The 15,629-nt window shown below is 47.4% G+C and overlaps 3 protein-coding genes across 4 annotated transcripts; 1 reads left to right on the plus strand and 2 right to left on the minus strand.

The window, feature by feature from the left end:
- Positions 1-1,049: 1,049 nt before the first annotated feature.
- LOC103627269 (uncharacterized) lies at positions 1,050-7,788 on the plus strand. Of its 2 annotated transcripts, none has more exons than XM_008647558.2 (5): positions 1,050-1,471; positions 1,566-3,924; positions 4,339-4,525; positions 5,810-5,858; positions 7,044-7,788. In XM_008647558.2, the coding sequence occupies exons 2-5, from the start codon at positions 1,619-1,621 to the stop codon at positions 7,094-7,096; spliced, it is 2,595 nt and encodes an 864-aa protein (XP_008645780.1). In that variant the 5' UTR covers positions 1,050-1,471; positions 1,566-1,618; the 3' UTR covers positions 7,097-7,788. The 2 variants fall into 2 exon arrangements, with proteins under 2 accessions (XP_008645780.1, XP_008645779.1); XM_008647557.2 differs by having other exon boundaries at positions 1,054-1,471; positions 4,294-4,525.
- A 412-nt stretch (positions 7,789-8,200) lies between these two features.
- On the minus strand, positions 8,201-9,455 carry LOC100194254 (Tetratricopeptide repeat (TPR)-like superfamily protein). The gene has a single exon (NM_001139295.2). The coding sequence runs from the start codon at positions 9,369-9,371 to the stop codon at positions 8,385-8,387; it is 987 nt and encodes a 328-aa protein (NP_001132767.2). The 5' UTR covers positions 9,372-9,455; the 3' UTR covers positions 8,201-8,384.
- Positions 9,456-10,380: 925 nt separating this feature from the next.
- On the minus strand, positions 10,381-14,319 carry LOC100382511 (Alkaline/neutral invertase CINV2). The gene is made up of 4 exons (NM_001175248.1): positions 13,710-14,319; positions 13,142-13,573; positions 11,520-12,078; positions 10,381-11,080 (listed from the first exon to the last, which is right to left on the minus strand). Exons 1-4 carry the CDS (start codon positions 14,097-14,099, stop codon positions 10,782-10,784), a joined length of 1,680 nt encoding a protein of 559 aa, NP_001168719.1. The 5' UTR covers positions 14,100-14,319; the 3' UTR covers positions 10,381-10,781.
- Between the last annotated feature and the right edge of the window lie 1,310 nt (positions 14,320-15,629).

A 15,629-nucleotide genomic window follows, 5' to 3' on the forward strand; every position in this document is an offset into this window, starting at 1 on the left:
TGTCCCATTGCTCTAAAGAAAAGGTTAGGGTTTTGGCATTTTCCTTCTTCCTTAAGCTTCATATGGTCAGGGTATGATTCTTAGGGTGAAAAAGACTTGATTAAGTTTTAGCTCCTCAAGATTGGTGCCTTTTGCTCCAATTAAAACACATGTGATAATGGGTCATAATGTGGGTACTAAGGAGAAACCCTGAGTAACACCTAGGGTGTTACACTTGGTCGGGACCTCCTTTTGCTGAGTTGCTTGGCAAGGATTTGAACGGGACTCCTGCCACACTGAGTTGCTCGGTAGTGGCCCGGTTAACAAGTGGGCCGTCGAGAGTCTTGGGCCTACTTTAGGCATCTGGTTCCTGGGTACCCGACACTTTTATTATTGATAAGGTACGAGACTTCAATATTTTATATTTGGTGCTTAATTTTGCGATTAAAATTATCATATCTATTGAAATGTTTGTGGGTATGGGTACCCGATGGGTACCTGTTATCCGTTGTATGGGGTAATTTTATAGCCATGGTGGATATTGGGTATAGATAATGCAGTCTTTTCTCTGGTAAGTATGGTATGGCCAGTGGCGGATCTACACCCCGGGCCACCCGGTCCGTGACCCGGTGCTTGATTCATGTAACTCTATATAAGTCTCTATTTAATACGGTATAAAATAGTTAAGATAAAATGAAGAGAAGAAAATTTGGTAGATTTGGTCCGAGTCATAGAAAAATTCTGGATCCACGCCTGGGTATGGCATGACGTTGTGTGCCCGTGGATATCTTATCCGCTGCCATCCCGATATGGAAGCAACAACAATGAATGTATATGTACATTATTTTAGTGCAAGATAGTAATAAACTACTAGTGTTGACAATGCTACAATCAAGACAATTTAATAGAACTCAAGAAAATAAGTGGCAGCAATTGATCCACTAGTGTAGTATACCTACCACAGTCAGGGGAACAAAGTTATGCGTGGAGTGATCATGCCGTTCTCCACACCGGACCTGCCCCATGTCGGTTAGTTAAAAAAATAAACTCCTCCACGAACCGTCCTCACGAAATGACATCCGGGACCCACAAACCATCCCCATACCTCCCCCTCCCCGCCCTCCCCCGACCCAAGCAGCAGCCAGCAGGTAGAGCCGTAGAGGCATTGGATCCACGTGCGGATTCACGCGCGCAACCGGAAACTGGTACTCCGACCCACCAAAAGCAGCGACCATTAGTTCCCCCCTCCTTTTTATTAATTCCCTGGTTTAAACCAAGCAGCAAATTCTTGCCGTAGAAATTAGAACTCCCAACAGAAATAGGTGCGTCATCGCGTTCTTGTAATCTAGTAAAAGTCTTCCATTTTTCTGTGATCCTTCCCCTTCTCCCGCATCGATCGTCTCTCAAGAACAGAGGGTAGAATCACAGGTAGAAAGAAACAAGAACTGAATTAGCCAGTGGTAATTCCGGCCTGGCAGCTGAATCGTGACTCGTGAGTTCTTGCCCTCATTTTAGGGTTTCCTGTTCCTCGCCGCGATATAAGTCGCAGAAATCGTAACACTTTTTCTTTTTGGTCTTTGCCTCAGAATTCCTGACGAATTTCTCGTGGATTCCGTGGAGAAAAAGTGTGACCTTTCCGATGCAGTACAACCACCGCAGCCGCTTGCCGCCGCCGCCGCTGCCGTTCGGCCGCGGAGGGCATCCTCGCGGCCCCAAGCAGCCATGCTACGCTCCGCTTCCTCCGCCACCGTTTCCTCCGGCGCCGCCGCCGCCGCCGCCGTCGCTAGAGCGCAAGTACGAGGTGCTTATGGAGGCCGGTCGCCTCGCCACCGAGTATCTGGTCGCCCAGGGCGTGCTCCCCCCGGCCGCTCTGCAGCGCGGCGCCGGCATCTCTGGCGCGTGGCCTGATCATCCTCTTCCTCCGCCACCGCAGCTGCAACAGCAGGAACCCCGGGGGGGTTATGGCCGGAGGCGGTACAAAGATGAATACAACAATAATCCTAGGCGAGCCAATGACACTAGTAGTAGCACCAGTAGCAGAGATGATTGCAGCCGTGGCAGCTACAATGGAAGAGGGAAGATGAAGTATGGGAAATACAGGAGGGGGTATTTGGATTCAGGGAGGGACAGGGAGAAGGAGAGGAGAAGGCCATTTCCAAATGGCCGGCGCTACGAGGAGGATAAGGATGAAGATGGGGCACCTGGGTTTCGGAGGGAGCGACACGGCAATCGGGGGAGTGATGAGGTGAGGCCTCATGATACAGAGGCACTGAGGGAAGGGACACCATTGACAGCGAAGGCTGTAGAAGGGTTCTGCATGGAGGATGCAACGTCAAAGATTATGAGCTCTTTCAAAGATACTATTAAGGATTCTAATGATGCGCCAAAGGTGCCGGAGGAGACTGAGGAAGGCGAGGTGGAGGATGACAGGGAGACGCAGAATTCAGAAACTGAGGTAGTGAAGCAAGGGATAGATACCGATGTAAATCATGCTTCTTGTTATGTTATTACAGAGTCAAATCCCAACCAGTTATCAGATGGTAAGATTCAAGATGAGATTCCTGACGAGGAAGCTGAAGATGACAAAAAAGTTATGGATGAGGCTACTTTGGATCACAACACTTGTGATGGTGAGGTGACAAATATGGAAGTTGAGATGCACGTTGGTAAGGAGAGTTTGATTGACTATTGTAACTTCACGAGAACCCCAACAAGGCCTAGGTCAGCACGTGCACACAGAAATGCAGCATCTATCCCAGGAGAACCTGCAGTAGTTGAAACATTTGATTTAGTTTCTTCTGGTCAAGCTTCACATATGGTAAGCGCTGAATCTGCTGAGAGATTTTTTACTAAAATTGTGTCAGAAAACACAGAAGATAAATTTTGCCAAGAAAACACTAGCTCTGGTGATGTCCGTGCTCCACCAAAGGAGCTGATGCTTCTTCAAGAAAATGGAATAACAGTTGTGACTGAAAACATGGCAGAAGATAATGTTGATGCAGAACCACATGTGGTCGTCCAGCAATATAAGGAAGAAACTAACCTATCTCCGTTAACAGATGCCCTCGAGAAGAGCTTGAGGCAGGAAATCACATTATCTCCATTTGCAGCTTCTCACAAGGATAGCTTGATGCAAGAGGGTGGCTTGATGCAAGAAGTTGATTTATCTCCGTTGACAGCTAATCACAGGGAGAGCTTCACTGAAGAAACCGAATTGCCACCATCAACAGCTTCTCACAAGGACAGCTTGATTGAGGGAACTGACTTAACTCAGACAATATCTTCTTATAATAATAACTTGAAATTGCAATTTAAGGAAGGAACACAGGTATGCGATATTGATATGCTGCCACAAGATGTGAACCTCATTGAGTTGCCCGATCAAAGGAAAATCATTGGTCGTGATGTTGGTGCTAAAGCTGTCACCGGAATGGAAGAAGGAAAGCTGGATCAATCTAGCTCACTAAATCTATCGGATGTTGACCTAGTTGGTGGTACAGAGGTTGCCGCTATACACAATAATCCAGTGTTGGTCCAGCTGTCTGCAGCTGGATCTTCCACAGAGTCAAATAATAAACAGCAACAAGATCCTGAAACTTTTACAGGTGCCAATGCCAGTCCTACAGATGATTTATGCCAGCTTCCATTAGATAATAAGGATGTTCAGGTAGTTAATATAGAATGTGGCACACCAGTTGAAGTTGGTGGATTTGGTTTGTCAAAATCAATACACAATAATCCAGTGTTGGTCCAGATGTCTGTAGCTGGATCTTCTGCAGAGTTAATTAATAAACAGCAAGAAGATCCTGAAACTTTTACAGGTGCCAATGCTAATCCTACAGATGATTTATGCCAGCTTCCATTAGACAATAAGGATGTTCAAGTAATTGACATAGAATGTGGCACACCAGTTGAAGTTGGTGGATTTGATTTGTCAAAGTCAAAGTGAGTTTCTTCAACTCCAGTTATTTTCTAGTCTATGTTGATCCAATAAATTACAATCTTTTTGTAGCGAAAATGTTTGCATCATATAGGAATTCTTGGCAGTCCTGAGACTATCTTCAACAGCTTACCCATCCTCATACCCATATTTAAACTACACTATGCGAACAGTGCATTCTACAATGTAGAACAGTGCAAAAAACAGTGTTTTGGATAAACTATGGTTAAACTGCTGGACACGGTCTGAACATGGTCTCCATAGTTCTGCATGTCTCTCTGACCTTTTTCCTGGCGTGTCAAGAGACCAGTCAGATAGATGGTTCATGATGGTGTTTGTTTTGTTAGCACACCAATATATTGTTTGTTTTTCAGTGTCATGGCATTTCAGCTAAAAGTTATACAATTTGATTCAACCAGAAATAAGATGGTATGCTCTAGCATGGATAGCATCATGGACCCTGGCGATGGAATACATACGGATGTTATTCCTGTTGTTCAAGATGGCTACAGCCTTGCATTTTCAGATTTTCTCAGTTCTGATATACCATGCTACCCGTCAATGCAATCAGATCTTCATGCTGGAATAAGTGCCAACGACTCAGAGGTGAGACGGGAGGCTTCCTGGTATTTTTATGTAGTTTTTTCCTACTTGCAGGCAATTAGTGAAGTTCCCGGAAATAATTACTGTATTTCTTGCATGAATAACATATGAGTAAAGTGCATTTCCAGTCCCTTAACTTGCGTCGGTGTGTCAACCTGGTCCATAAACTTTTAAAGTATGTCTTTTAAAGTCTTAATTGATGTTCGGGTCTTTGTTAGGTCCAAAACGGTTCGAAACAAACCCGGTAGCAAGTATTTCCTCCATCCATATTGCTATGGCCCATATGTCATTTCCTCCTTCCAACCATCGATCTGGGTTCGTGTTTTGCCCGCTGGCAGACCGGTTCCCAAGAAAGAGAGGGTGAGTGAAGCGCGGAGGAGAGAAACAAGTGTGCGGCGCCCAGCTCGGCCTCCGGCCGTGCTTCACGGCGCATCTGGCACCTCCTCAGCTCCTTGGACCCTCCTCACCACAACCGCCGCCGCCTCAAATGCTGCCCCAGTGAGGCTAGCAAAGGCGGCGAGGCTGCTACAGCTGCGTCTACACCGTCGTCATCGTCTAACTGCACGCTCCCCTCCAACCCCAACGACGGGGGCAAGCTGCTCGTCCACGCCTACTACTCCACCGCCTCCTGCCTGTACGAGTGCTGTTTCGGTTTCACTACCTCTCCCTGTCCTCTTCTACCGCCAGACGCGTGCCACCAAGTGCATCCTCTCCCCCGAGCAGTCGAGCACCCTACAACCACCTGTGCCGTTGCTCCTGCAGGCGCTGAAACGGTTGCAGCCAGAAGGGATGGCCCGGCGGGCCACCCAGCAGCCACCAGAACGTGACCAGCTTTTGTAGGCTCACTTGCCCCAGGTGGAGCAGCAGATGCTCCGCCATGCCTGCGCCTGCAGCCGGACGGTTTGTCAGCAGCACCAGCGAGCTGTTGTGTCTCTGGCCGCGATAGAAGAGAAGCCAAGGAACCGAGAGGAAATGGGCCTGCAGACCAAGACTAGAATTGAGGACGACTTAATACGTGCTGAATGAATATACGAGCGGCAACGAGCGCACACTACCGGACGGAGGAAGAAGAAGGAGATGACAGGTAGGCCAAGGAAGAAGACTGAAAGACCTGCTACCGGATTTGTTTCGAACCGTTTTGGACCTAATAGAGACCCGAGCAGCGATTAAGACTTTAAGAGACACATTTTAAAACTTTATGGACCGGGTTGACACACCGGCGCAAGTTAAGGGACCGGAAATGCACTTTACTCAATAACATATTCAAACAATTCTCCCTTCTTTCAGGGTATTACCGTTATGGATGATCCTATATATGGGTCTCTCGCTGATATTGGTAAGTTGATGATTTTCTTCTGTTTCCTTAATACGTTCCTGTCCATGCCCACTTGTCTGTTTTTTGTGTACTCCCAGTTTCAGATGCATACGTACAAAATTTGCAGTCTCTTCATATCCTATGAACATAGCCATATATAGCTTAACAGTTCTGAAACTATTTTTATTCCAAAATCACTTGTCAGTGTTGGTAGCACGTATCATTGGATCGTTTTCAAAGATTGCATGTGCAGTCGTGTTTTTAGATGGTCTTTCCTTTTAGTGGGGCAAATGTGGTTTATTGACCTTCGTTGACCCAAATGCGTTTTAGATGGCCCTTCCTCTTTTGGGTTGCCTTATGCGAGAATAGCTGGAATGATCTTTATTGAGTATTGACCATACTCAGGCACTACTGGATGCAACCTCTTTTGTTTTATTAGGAATGGAACAAAGATGTAGTTTATAACTTCACTTACATGTCGTTTACCATATTTCTGTTGGCTTAATTGGAAATGATATTGCCAAATAATGATAGTAGTTGTACCCCCAGTGAACTTATAAATTGATAAAAAAATTGTCCATGAAAATTACAAATACATGATGCGGTCATTATTCATTAGCCAGCAAGTTAATCTGTACAGTGCAACGAGTAAATCTCAGGCTAGAGTGAATGAACTTAAAATCACGTTTTGGCCCTTAGTCTTCCTGGCATTTATGGATTGTGGAACTTTGAAGAACACATTTAGGTTAGGATTGCTACTTATGTTGTGCGGTCTGTTGACCTAGAAATTTTAGCCAAGGGATGATTTCTTGGGTCACTAATTTATCTAAGCAACTTTCCAGTACTTGAGCAAAGACCCTCGACTACGATGAGATCCTCATCGTCTTGCCCTTTGAATCCTAGCTGGTACAGCCTTCACATACCTTCTACAGTGCAAAAGCCACAGTACTCTCTTGTGTAACCCTCTAATCCTCTATCTGTTATTTTGGGCTCCCATCTGTCTGAGGCATACAGACCTTACCCTGGCCGGTATTCAAACTTGGTGACTACGACACAATGGTTTTTTGCATTGTAACTTTTTTTAGCCAATGGTTTTTGCATTGTACTGTACTTTAAAAGTGTTTGCTGGATGATATATTTGTCGGATGATACCAGAGTAAGTTAATTCCAAAAGCTAAAACGATTTCTTCGTCCATATTGTTTCAGGTTTCATGGACATGTGGGGGCAGCCCACTCAAGACTACGACAAATTCTTCTAGGCTGCCGCCGAAGGCCCAAGTTCATGAATTTGACAAGGAAAATTAGTTGAGTTAGCTCAGTACAGGCGACAATAAATAGATCGGGTTATATCAGATAAATTAGTTGAGTTTAGCAGCAAGATCGGCCGGGCCAATGCAGCCCGCCTCTCCGACTTGTCCTCGGACAGAAGGTTTGGATTGGATGGAGCCACCCGTTGGCCCGTGACCGTCCTGGCCGCGGCGCAAGGTCGCAGCCGCCATGCCCAATAAGGCCTTAGTTCGGTTTGAGATGGATTAAAGAGATCCACCTCTAACCGAACAAGCCGACATGGAGGAAAGTCCTAAGCCGACATGGCGACACAGCCGCAGGATTTACGGTGCCTCGTCTCATCTGCCACCGTCTTCGTCCGGCCCTAGCCCCTAGCACAGCACGTAGCCGGACTTGTGTCCACCAAAGCATCAGTTGTAATTAGTTGCAGTCCATGATAATTCTTAATCCCGTTGTTAGCCCGACTGTGGAGATAATTTGCAATAGTTGACCACCTGATTTGTTCATGACAGCAGTTTAAAACTGGATTAACGTAGACATAGGCGCTACTAGATGACGGACATGCGTAAAAGGTGCGTTTTGCAGTACTTGTTGCCTATGAATCCCGTGAAAACAGACATCGCTTTTTTCTCGCGACAAAAGAATCAAGAGATGTCACCTTTCAGTACTGTTTCATTATGTTGAGTTCAATTTTATTTCGGTGTAATCATGAGTTTCAGTGTCACTCGAATCAGACAACCAGAGTGGCAGCGGACTGCACTGGGGAGAGGGAGCCGCGCCAAACGGCGATGCGCAAACAAGCGCTCTTCGCGTATGGGGATTCGCAGCTCTACATGTTTAAAGATCATGTTTAAAGGATCTTTGTTCGGTTCTACCCCAATCCATATGGATTGAGTGGGTTTCAATCCTAGAGTCAAAATTTGTTCTCATCCATATCAATCCTCTTCAATTTATATGGATTGAAAAAACCGAACAAGTACTAAGGTGGGTGTGGTTATAAATCATTGTGAGTTATGACAAGAGGAGAAAAACTGGGATTCATCATTCTTCGCATGTATGATCACAACAGCATGTCTGTCTCCAATTCACTCTTGTTTTCAATCATGTATACCAATCATGTCACAATTTCCATGCACATAAACAGAAATTGGTTGAATTGGAATGCTATCTAAACAGAGATAATCACATTTCAGCATGTTGACATAACAGCCATACACATGGCTGGCTACAATGCTGAATTGCAAAAAGGCAGAGTACCTCCTACATGCGCGTGCAGGAGGTGTCGAAGTCGTCGGGCGCAACCCTGGCGATCCACTCAGCAAGGCTCCTCTTGACCTCGCCGTGGTTGACGAAGGCGAGCTCGTACATGCTGCACAGGTTGACCACCACCGTCTCGTTGAGCGCCGCCGTGGGGACCCTCTCGAGGGCACCCTCCAGCACCTTGATGGCGTCGCCGAGGTCCCGCGAGTACATGAGGCACAGCGCCTTGTTGTTGAGGGCCACGGCGTCCGCGGGGTCCGCCTCGATGCAGCGCTCGTACTCCCGCACCGCCGCCGCGTAGTCCTTGCCCACGATGCACTCCAGCGCGCGGTTGCGGGCCAGGAGGTTGGCATGCCGCGTCGGGTCCTCGGACGCGGCGGCCACGGACTCCACGTGGCGGAAGGCAGCCGAGGCCGCGCCGAGGTTGCCGATCTGGAGGTGCGCGTAGGCGAGGCGCGAGAGGAGCACCGGGTCGCCCGGGTAGCGGCCGGCGATGTCGGCGAGGAGCGCGAGTGCGACGTCGAACTCGCGGTGGGCGAGGTGGTCGGCGGCGAGGACGGACGCGACGAGCGCGTCGCGGCGGCGCCACTCGGGGTGCCCGGCGTTGGGGCGTGCGCGGACGGAGGAGAGGAGCGTGTAGAGGCGGTCGAGCGCGAGGGGGCGGTCGGGGAGGAAGAGTGGGAGGAGAGCATGGAGGAGGCGGATGAGGAAGGGTGGCGGCGGGCAGGCCGGATCCGGGTGGAGGGAAGCTAGAAGCGCAGCGGCGTCGGGGAAGCGTCGGAGCTTGGCCAGGCAGAGGGCGGAGAGAGCGGAGAGGAGGAGGCGGTGGTGCGGATGGGGCGTGTGGGCCGGATGGGAGAGGTGGGAGAAGAGCGCCTGCCACTGCCCGCGGGTGGCCAGGTCGTAGGGGATCGAGAGATCGGGGACGCCTGGAGCGGCGACGTCGGTCGCCGGCGGCGGGAAGGTTGGGGAGGAGGCAGCAGCCATGGCGTAGCGGGGATGGAGATTGCCGAGATCTGGAAGACGGAAGCGTGGTCGACCTTCGACAGGTGTAGTGGGCTGGAAATGAACTGTGTTGCAGGCACTGGGCTTCTGTGTTTGTCCGCTTATATGTTAAACTTCGGGCCTCCAATAGAATTTTGATTGCCTTTTGAAAATTTGCTGGCGAAAGCCCGATGATAATCGCTGTGCACTCTTCGGGCTTGTTTGTGATCAAAGGTAATGTAGTGGATTAAGGGGGCAAGAATCCCCTACTACTTAATTTTGAATAGTGAGGGATTATAGTCCCCTCAATCCCTTCCATTACCCTTTGCCCCAAACAAGCCCTTCGTGTCGTAAAATGTACTGTATGATTTAAATTATCAGTCAAATAGAGTTAAAAGTTTGAACAAATATAAAAATATCTAAATCTAATATTTTAAAGGTATTTTTTATTTTCTGCCTCTCACTCTCACTACTCATGGCGTAGCGAGGCAGCAGCCATGGCGTAGCGGGGATTAGACCTGAAAAAAGAATGGCCAACCGAAAATAAGAGCCCAGTACATAAGTACATAGCCTGACACGAAAAAAATGGATCGAATTGGCACGACTCGAATGATTGAACTATGTCGTGTCTCAAACTCAGGCATGAAGCACTACTCATGTCTTGAATCATTTCTTAAATTCTTACACTGAATGATGTTTCTGAGTCTTGTTCCGCACGTGGATTGAATAGAATTAGAAACATTATTATAAAAGATTTTAACTTGTTTGAGGTTTAAACTCGTCCAATCCCACCTAATCCACATGAATTAAGAGCAAATTGAATAAGCCCTAAATGTATAGAGGGGAACAGGGGTGGCTGGATCAGAATTGTTTTCTTTCCTTGAACACAAGTACAACCGCGAAGCTCTAGGAGACAAAAGGAGGAAGAGACACACAAGGCACGCTTTCTATGACTTGTCGTCACAGGGCAGGGAGACAGGCAGTCAAGTAAACGCAATAGAAACACAGGCATCCAGCAACACAGAGAAAGGAGCTTTATTCATTCGTTAGAAAGAGCACTTATGCTTCACAGGGAAGCTGGAATCAGCTTACTCATCCGTATAATCCACTGGCACAACAAAGTTGACTCTAACCAAAAGGATCCACAACTTATAGGATGACCCAAGCAAGAATCAGAGTATCTTCTTACAGAGATTGCGAAAGAAGAAAACAAAATGCCCATTTCTGCAGTTGCTTCTTTTTCTTTCAACTCAGAAAACGAGCTGATATATTGTACAACCAAGGAAAATCCAGAAGACACAAACCATCCATGTTTGGAAGTCAAAGGAAACGGATCAGCAGACAAGGAGATGCTACCCCCAAGAACTCGTGTTTTCAGCAGCCTTTGCTTCCCTAAAAATTTTTGTGGCCATCTCAGTTTGTCCATGACGCAGACCGCTTCAAAACAGGCTTCAACATTGCCCTATCCTCTTCCAGGGAGATCATGCCGAGATGTGAAGGATCTTCCAACATCATCTTGGCGACCAAATACCCCGCGATGGACCAGGTCTGGAATTTCCTCGCCTGCTTGCCAACATACCGACCAAGCTTCCCATCATAGTACTCAGGCCATCCATCCTTCAACAGCCTCCTTTCTGCTAGGTCAATTGCCCTTCTTGCGATTTGTGGCCGTCCAGTTTTGATGCAGGCTGCAGTCAGCAGCCACAGAAGTACTGCAGAAAGATGTGCAGGAGTATGAAAACGATGTTTGGAAATACTAGCTCGTACTGTTTGGGTTCCTTGGACTAAGAACAATGAATAGATACAACATGTCATGTTATGAATTTCTACTAGAAAGATAAGAAAATAGGAACATCGTTGAACAGATAAGGACCAAAGTATTCTGCCTTCTGTGGTACAGATTAAGATAATTCCATATGCATATCAAATTTGAGCAAGGGAAGACATCCGGTGTTCAATAAAACAGAAGATGACATGCTCTTCTCGTCAGTAAAAAGGAATCATTTAATATAAGAAACACAAATGTATGGAAATATAGAATGTATGGATTATGGAACATCCAGTATATACTTAAATTATCATCCCCATTGTTTATTGTAGTTCAGTGTCCGCAGAAAGAGAAAAAGAACAATCCATGTGAAGCTCACTAACCTGGCCACGATCCTCCATTATGATAACTCCATCTAGTGTTTTTTGGATCACAGCCCGTCACAATTCGCCATTCATGGTTCTCAATAGCAGGATAACATATCTTCAGAGGCATTTCACCAATGAGCTCTTCCCAACGCTCCTCAATAAGATCCATTATAGCAACAGATTGCTCAGGTGTTGCAAGGGAAGAAAGTATAGCAATCATGTTTCCAAGTGCGAACCATCGGAAGTCCATCCTGGCAGGACTGACATTACCAATGAAAAACCCACCCTGACAAGGCATAAAGTCAAATAGCCAATCCGGAATTGAATCAGGAATGACATTGAATTTGTTGACAGCAGTGTGGGAATATTCTTCTGTCTTGTAACGATAGATGTCATTTAGCTGTTGGAAATCGAGCCAAAAATAACTCCGCATGTGATAACTTAAAGCGTGAAGGCGAGTAGCAATCTTCTCTACAAACTCCTTCCCTTCATTATCATGCTTAAGCATTTGAAGAGCACACCTTAGTGCCATAAAGAAAAGGGCCTGAATCTCAATAGGGTAGCCATATACACCCTGCAAGTAAGAATGACAATAACATAAGCTCAGTTAGAAATCAAATAGCATTTCAAGCTAAGAAAATTAACAATTGCATTCACAAGTAACTAGAGATTGGCATGCATATGTTCAAAGCCAACAACAAAGGAGGAAGGATAAGATTAATAGATATTGCTCAAGAAAGATTTGCTGTGGAATGAAAATTACTCTATTTTCCATATTTCAATTCTTAACTAGCAAGGGAACCACAAGTTACATAGGATAGAATGAGACAAGTAGCAGGTTTCAAATACGTCGTGCCTATGGGGTTGGATGACACAATTGTCCACAAAAATGCATAATTGCATAACCATCAACAAACATAGGTGACAGTCTTCATGTATCTCTGCGCAAGGTTAAAGATGAGACAGCAGAACCTGGTTCTACCAACAGCTAAAAAACTGTCATATTAATCTGAATTTATCATCTGTTGTAGGCAAGTTCACAGTTCACACTCAAAGATTAGTAGACATTTGGTGATATTTTCAGTAGAAAATTACTAACTTTGGTTAATTTTTGGAAACCCTAGTATAATACATATTAAACGAAAATAGCAGCAACATCAAGTTTAAATCATAATATGATGAAGGCTAATCCACAACATGTCATTAGTTTATTGGACAACTGAAAGTACGAGCTCCACTACACAGGACAAACAAACAGTAACCGGAAGTAGCCATAAAATAGTGTTTCCACATGTCACATTTTAGCCATATCCAGCGGTTATTTATACTCTTCTCCTTCATATTATGATGCACAGCTCTACTGCAAGTTTGAGGGGGGGGGGGGGGGGGGGGGGGGGGGGGGGGCGGTTATTTGTATCATATGTTAGGAGCACGGGACACAGGACGCATGCATATCAAATCTTATGTTTCAGAAATATCACTAGAGCGCGAATGTAAACTATCATTACTTAGGAGACAAATGGGAGATCCTAAGTCCACAAAATTGACCAGTGATGCTCCAGATACTTATTCTGTAATGAAATTTGAAATAGCAATGCTAAACTTAGACATAAGCATACTGAATGGTCAGAGCTTACCATTCTGCGATCTATCATACAGCAACCATCAGCACATAACAATGTCGGGAAGGTATCGAACCCCTCGGATAAGCACAGGCTGAGTATGAGCCTCATCCCTTTCTGGCACTCCGGCGTCTCTGCCAGCGTCAAATCACCGGTGGTTTTTGTGTAGGCCCGGAGGAGTATGATCCACCAGAACCCCGAATCCACAGGCGCAACCCTCCCAATGGCGCTCTCCCCAAAATCAGCATGTAGGGTCTCGACCCCCTTCTTGGCGTCATGCATAACCTTGAAGCTAGCCGGCATGGCACCCTCCCCGAGCTTGAACCGGTCGACTTTCTTCTCCCAGCCCTGCAGCAGCAGGGTCTTCAGAAGGAAGTTCTTGACGATATCTGGCTCGCCATTCATCAGAAACGCCAGCGCGCTCGGCACGAAATCCCTCACAAACACCTGCCCAGCCGGTTACCCCAGAAGATATTTAAGCGTCCGAATGACAAGCTCGGGATCAAAATAATTTTCAACTGCTGTCAACAAAACAATTATTAATTTTCAGTAGAGGGAGCTATAAAATAGAGTGGCAGCCCACTTGGTCGTAGTTGAGGACTTCCTCGGACGCGTGGTCGACGGCGGCAACGGTGCCAAGGGGCTGGCCGCGGAACAAGACGAGGGAGCGGCGGAGCGCCTCCCAGGCGTCGCCGACGATGGGGTGGGGCTCGAAGGAGTGCAGCCCGGAGGAGGCCGGCGTGCCGACGAGGGAGCGCAGGCCGCCCCCAGGCGAGTACATGCCGTCGAAGCCTCCCCTGCCGTACCCGCCCGAGTGCGAGACGTCGCTAAGCGAGCGGTCGTCGAAGGAGCGCTGGCGCTCGACGTTGATCCGCGGCTTGCTGAGCAGCCGCGTGAGCTCGAAGTCATCCGACTCCGACAGCGAGGTGTGCGACGCCGACCGCCGCATCCCGCCGCCGACAGCCAGCTCCATGGCGTCCGCGCGTCTTCCCTCGCCTCCTCACCGCTTTGGGTCTTACCAAACTTGGACACTGGCGCACGGCTCCGCCTCCGAGCTCCGCCCAGATCTAGCCGGGGCGCCGGCGAGCGAGCGAGAGATCTGGGCGCTGACGCGACCTTGGAAGGAAGGGGGGCAACAGAGCAGCAGGCGCGAGCAAGACACGGCCGCGCAAATCTCGATGCGAGTAGCAACGACGGCAGGGTGGGAACGCGGAAAGAGGGGAAAAAAAGATCAGCTGGTTGTGAAGGCGTATTTATAGTAAACCGAGCGGAGGCGTCGCCGGCGCCGGAGCCGTGCGGCACCACGACGTTTTTATACCGGACCACGGTGCGTGGCGTGGGGGCCCTTGCGTCGGCGAAGGTGCGGTGCCTCTCTCTACATATATAGGCAAAGGGAAAATTGGTGATCCACTGGTCCTATCTTCACAAATTTACCATCTCCAAAGATTCGTTTCTTTAGAAATATCAGGCAGGATAGCTCACAAGCGCTTGTTTGAGAAACTCAATATTGAATGGCTTAAAGGGATAAAGGCTAGCTTTACATTTTCCTACTATGAGCAAATTTCGTGTTGCCAAATCCTTAATAAGGTAAGACCAATGATAAAATTCAACAAAAGAAGGTGTTTAGAAATTAAGAGAACATGAAAAACATTGTTAAGAGCAAGAAGTCACACATTAGTATTGATAGAATAGGAACCAATATATTTAATTTGCAAGCATGCATCGTTGCCACTTGCACTGTGTCACCGCCATCATGTTGATCCCGCATAGCTAGACGATCAAGGTCACTGATGATGTGATCCATGACACTATTATCGTTGTACTAGTTGGGATCGATCTTATAGGATCCTGTAGACGCTAAGACCGTCAAAGGTTCATTATGGTATGAATCATCCATTCGGTACCAACACTTCATGGCAGTGTTGTTGAGCTTGCGATCGATATAGCAATGAGGGCGAGGGTTGCTGCCACAAGGATCACCAGGGGAGGAAGCACCACCATATAAGTGATCATCGTGGCCACGACCATGGGAGGGTCCGCTGCGACCCATGTAGTTGGCAGAGTCATTGTGTTGCACCTGTAATTTAGTGACACGTTGCAGTTAGCTAGCCTCAAATGCATCCAGATGTGCGAACACACAGTCGATGGAGAGTGGCTCGATCTTGGTCATCATGGAGGTGATGAATGGGTCATAGTCGATCGGGAGCCCCGCCAGTAGATAGGCGAGGACCTCCTTATTGCGTAGAGTGGCGTCGGTGATGGTGAGCCCCGTGATCTTGTGAAAGAATTCACGACAGACAGATCGTGTTTCTTTGGTGTAGCAAGATCCACACGGATTTACACGATGCACGTCTTCGTAGAAGAAGCAAATTTCTTCGGGAGGGAGTCTCAGACCACCTTAGACGATATGACACTGACAATGTCTTGAAGGACTTTCTTGATCATTGTCGGCGTTCCGAGACCGGGGGGTCCCTTGGGCCGACGAGTGAGTGTCGCCGCGTGC

This window comes from Zea mays, chromosome 5 (assembly GCF_902167145.1).
Source record: "Zea mays cultivar B73 chromosome 5, Zm-B73-REFERENCE-NAM-5.0, whole genome shotgun sequence".
NCBI lineage: Eukaryota > Viridiplantae > Streptophyta > Magnoliopsida > Poales > Poaceae > Zea > Zea mays.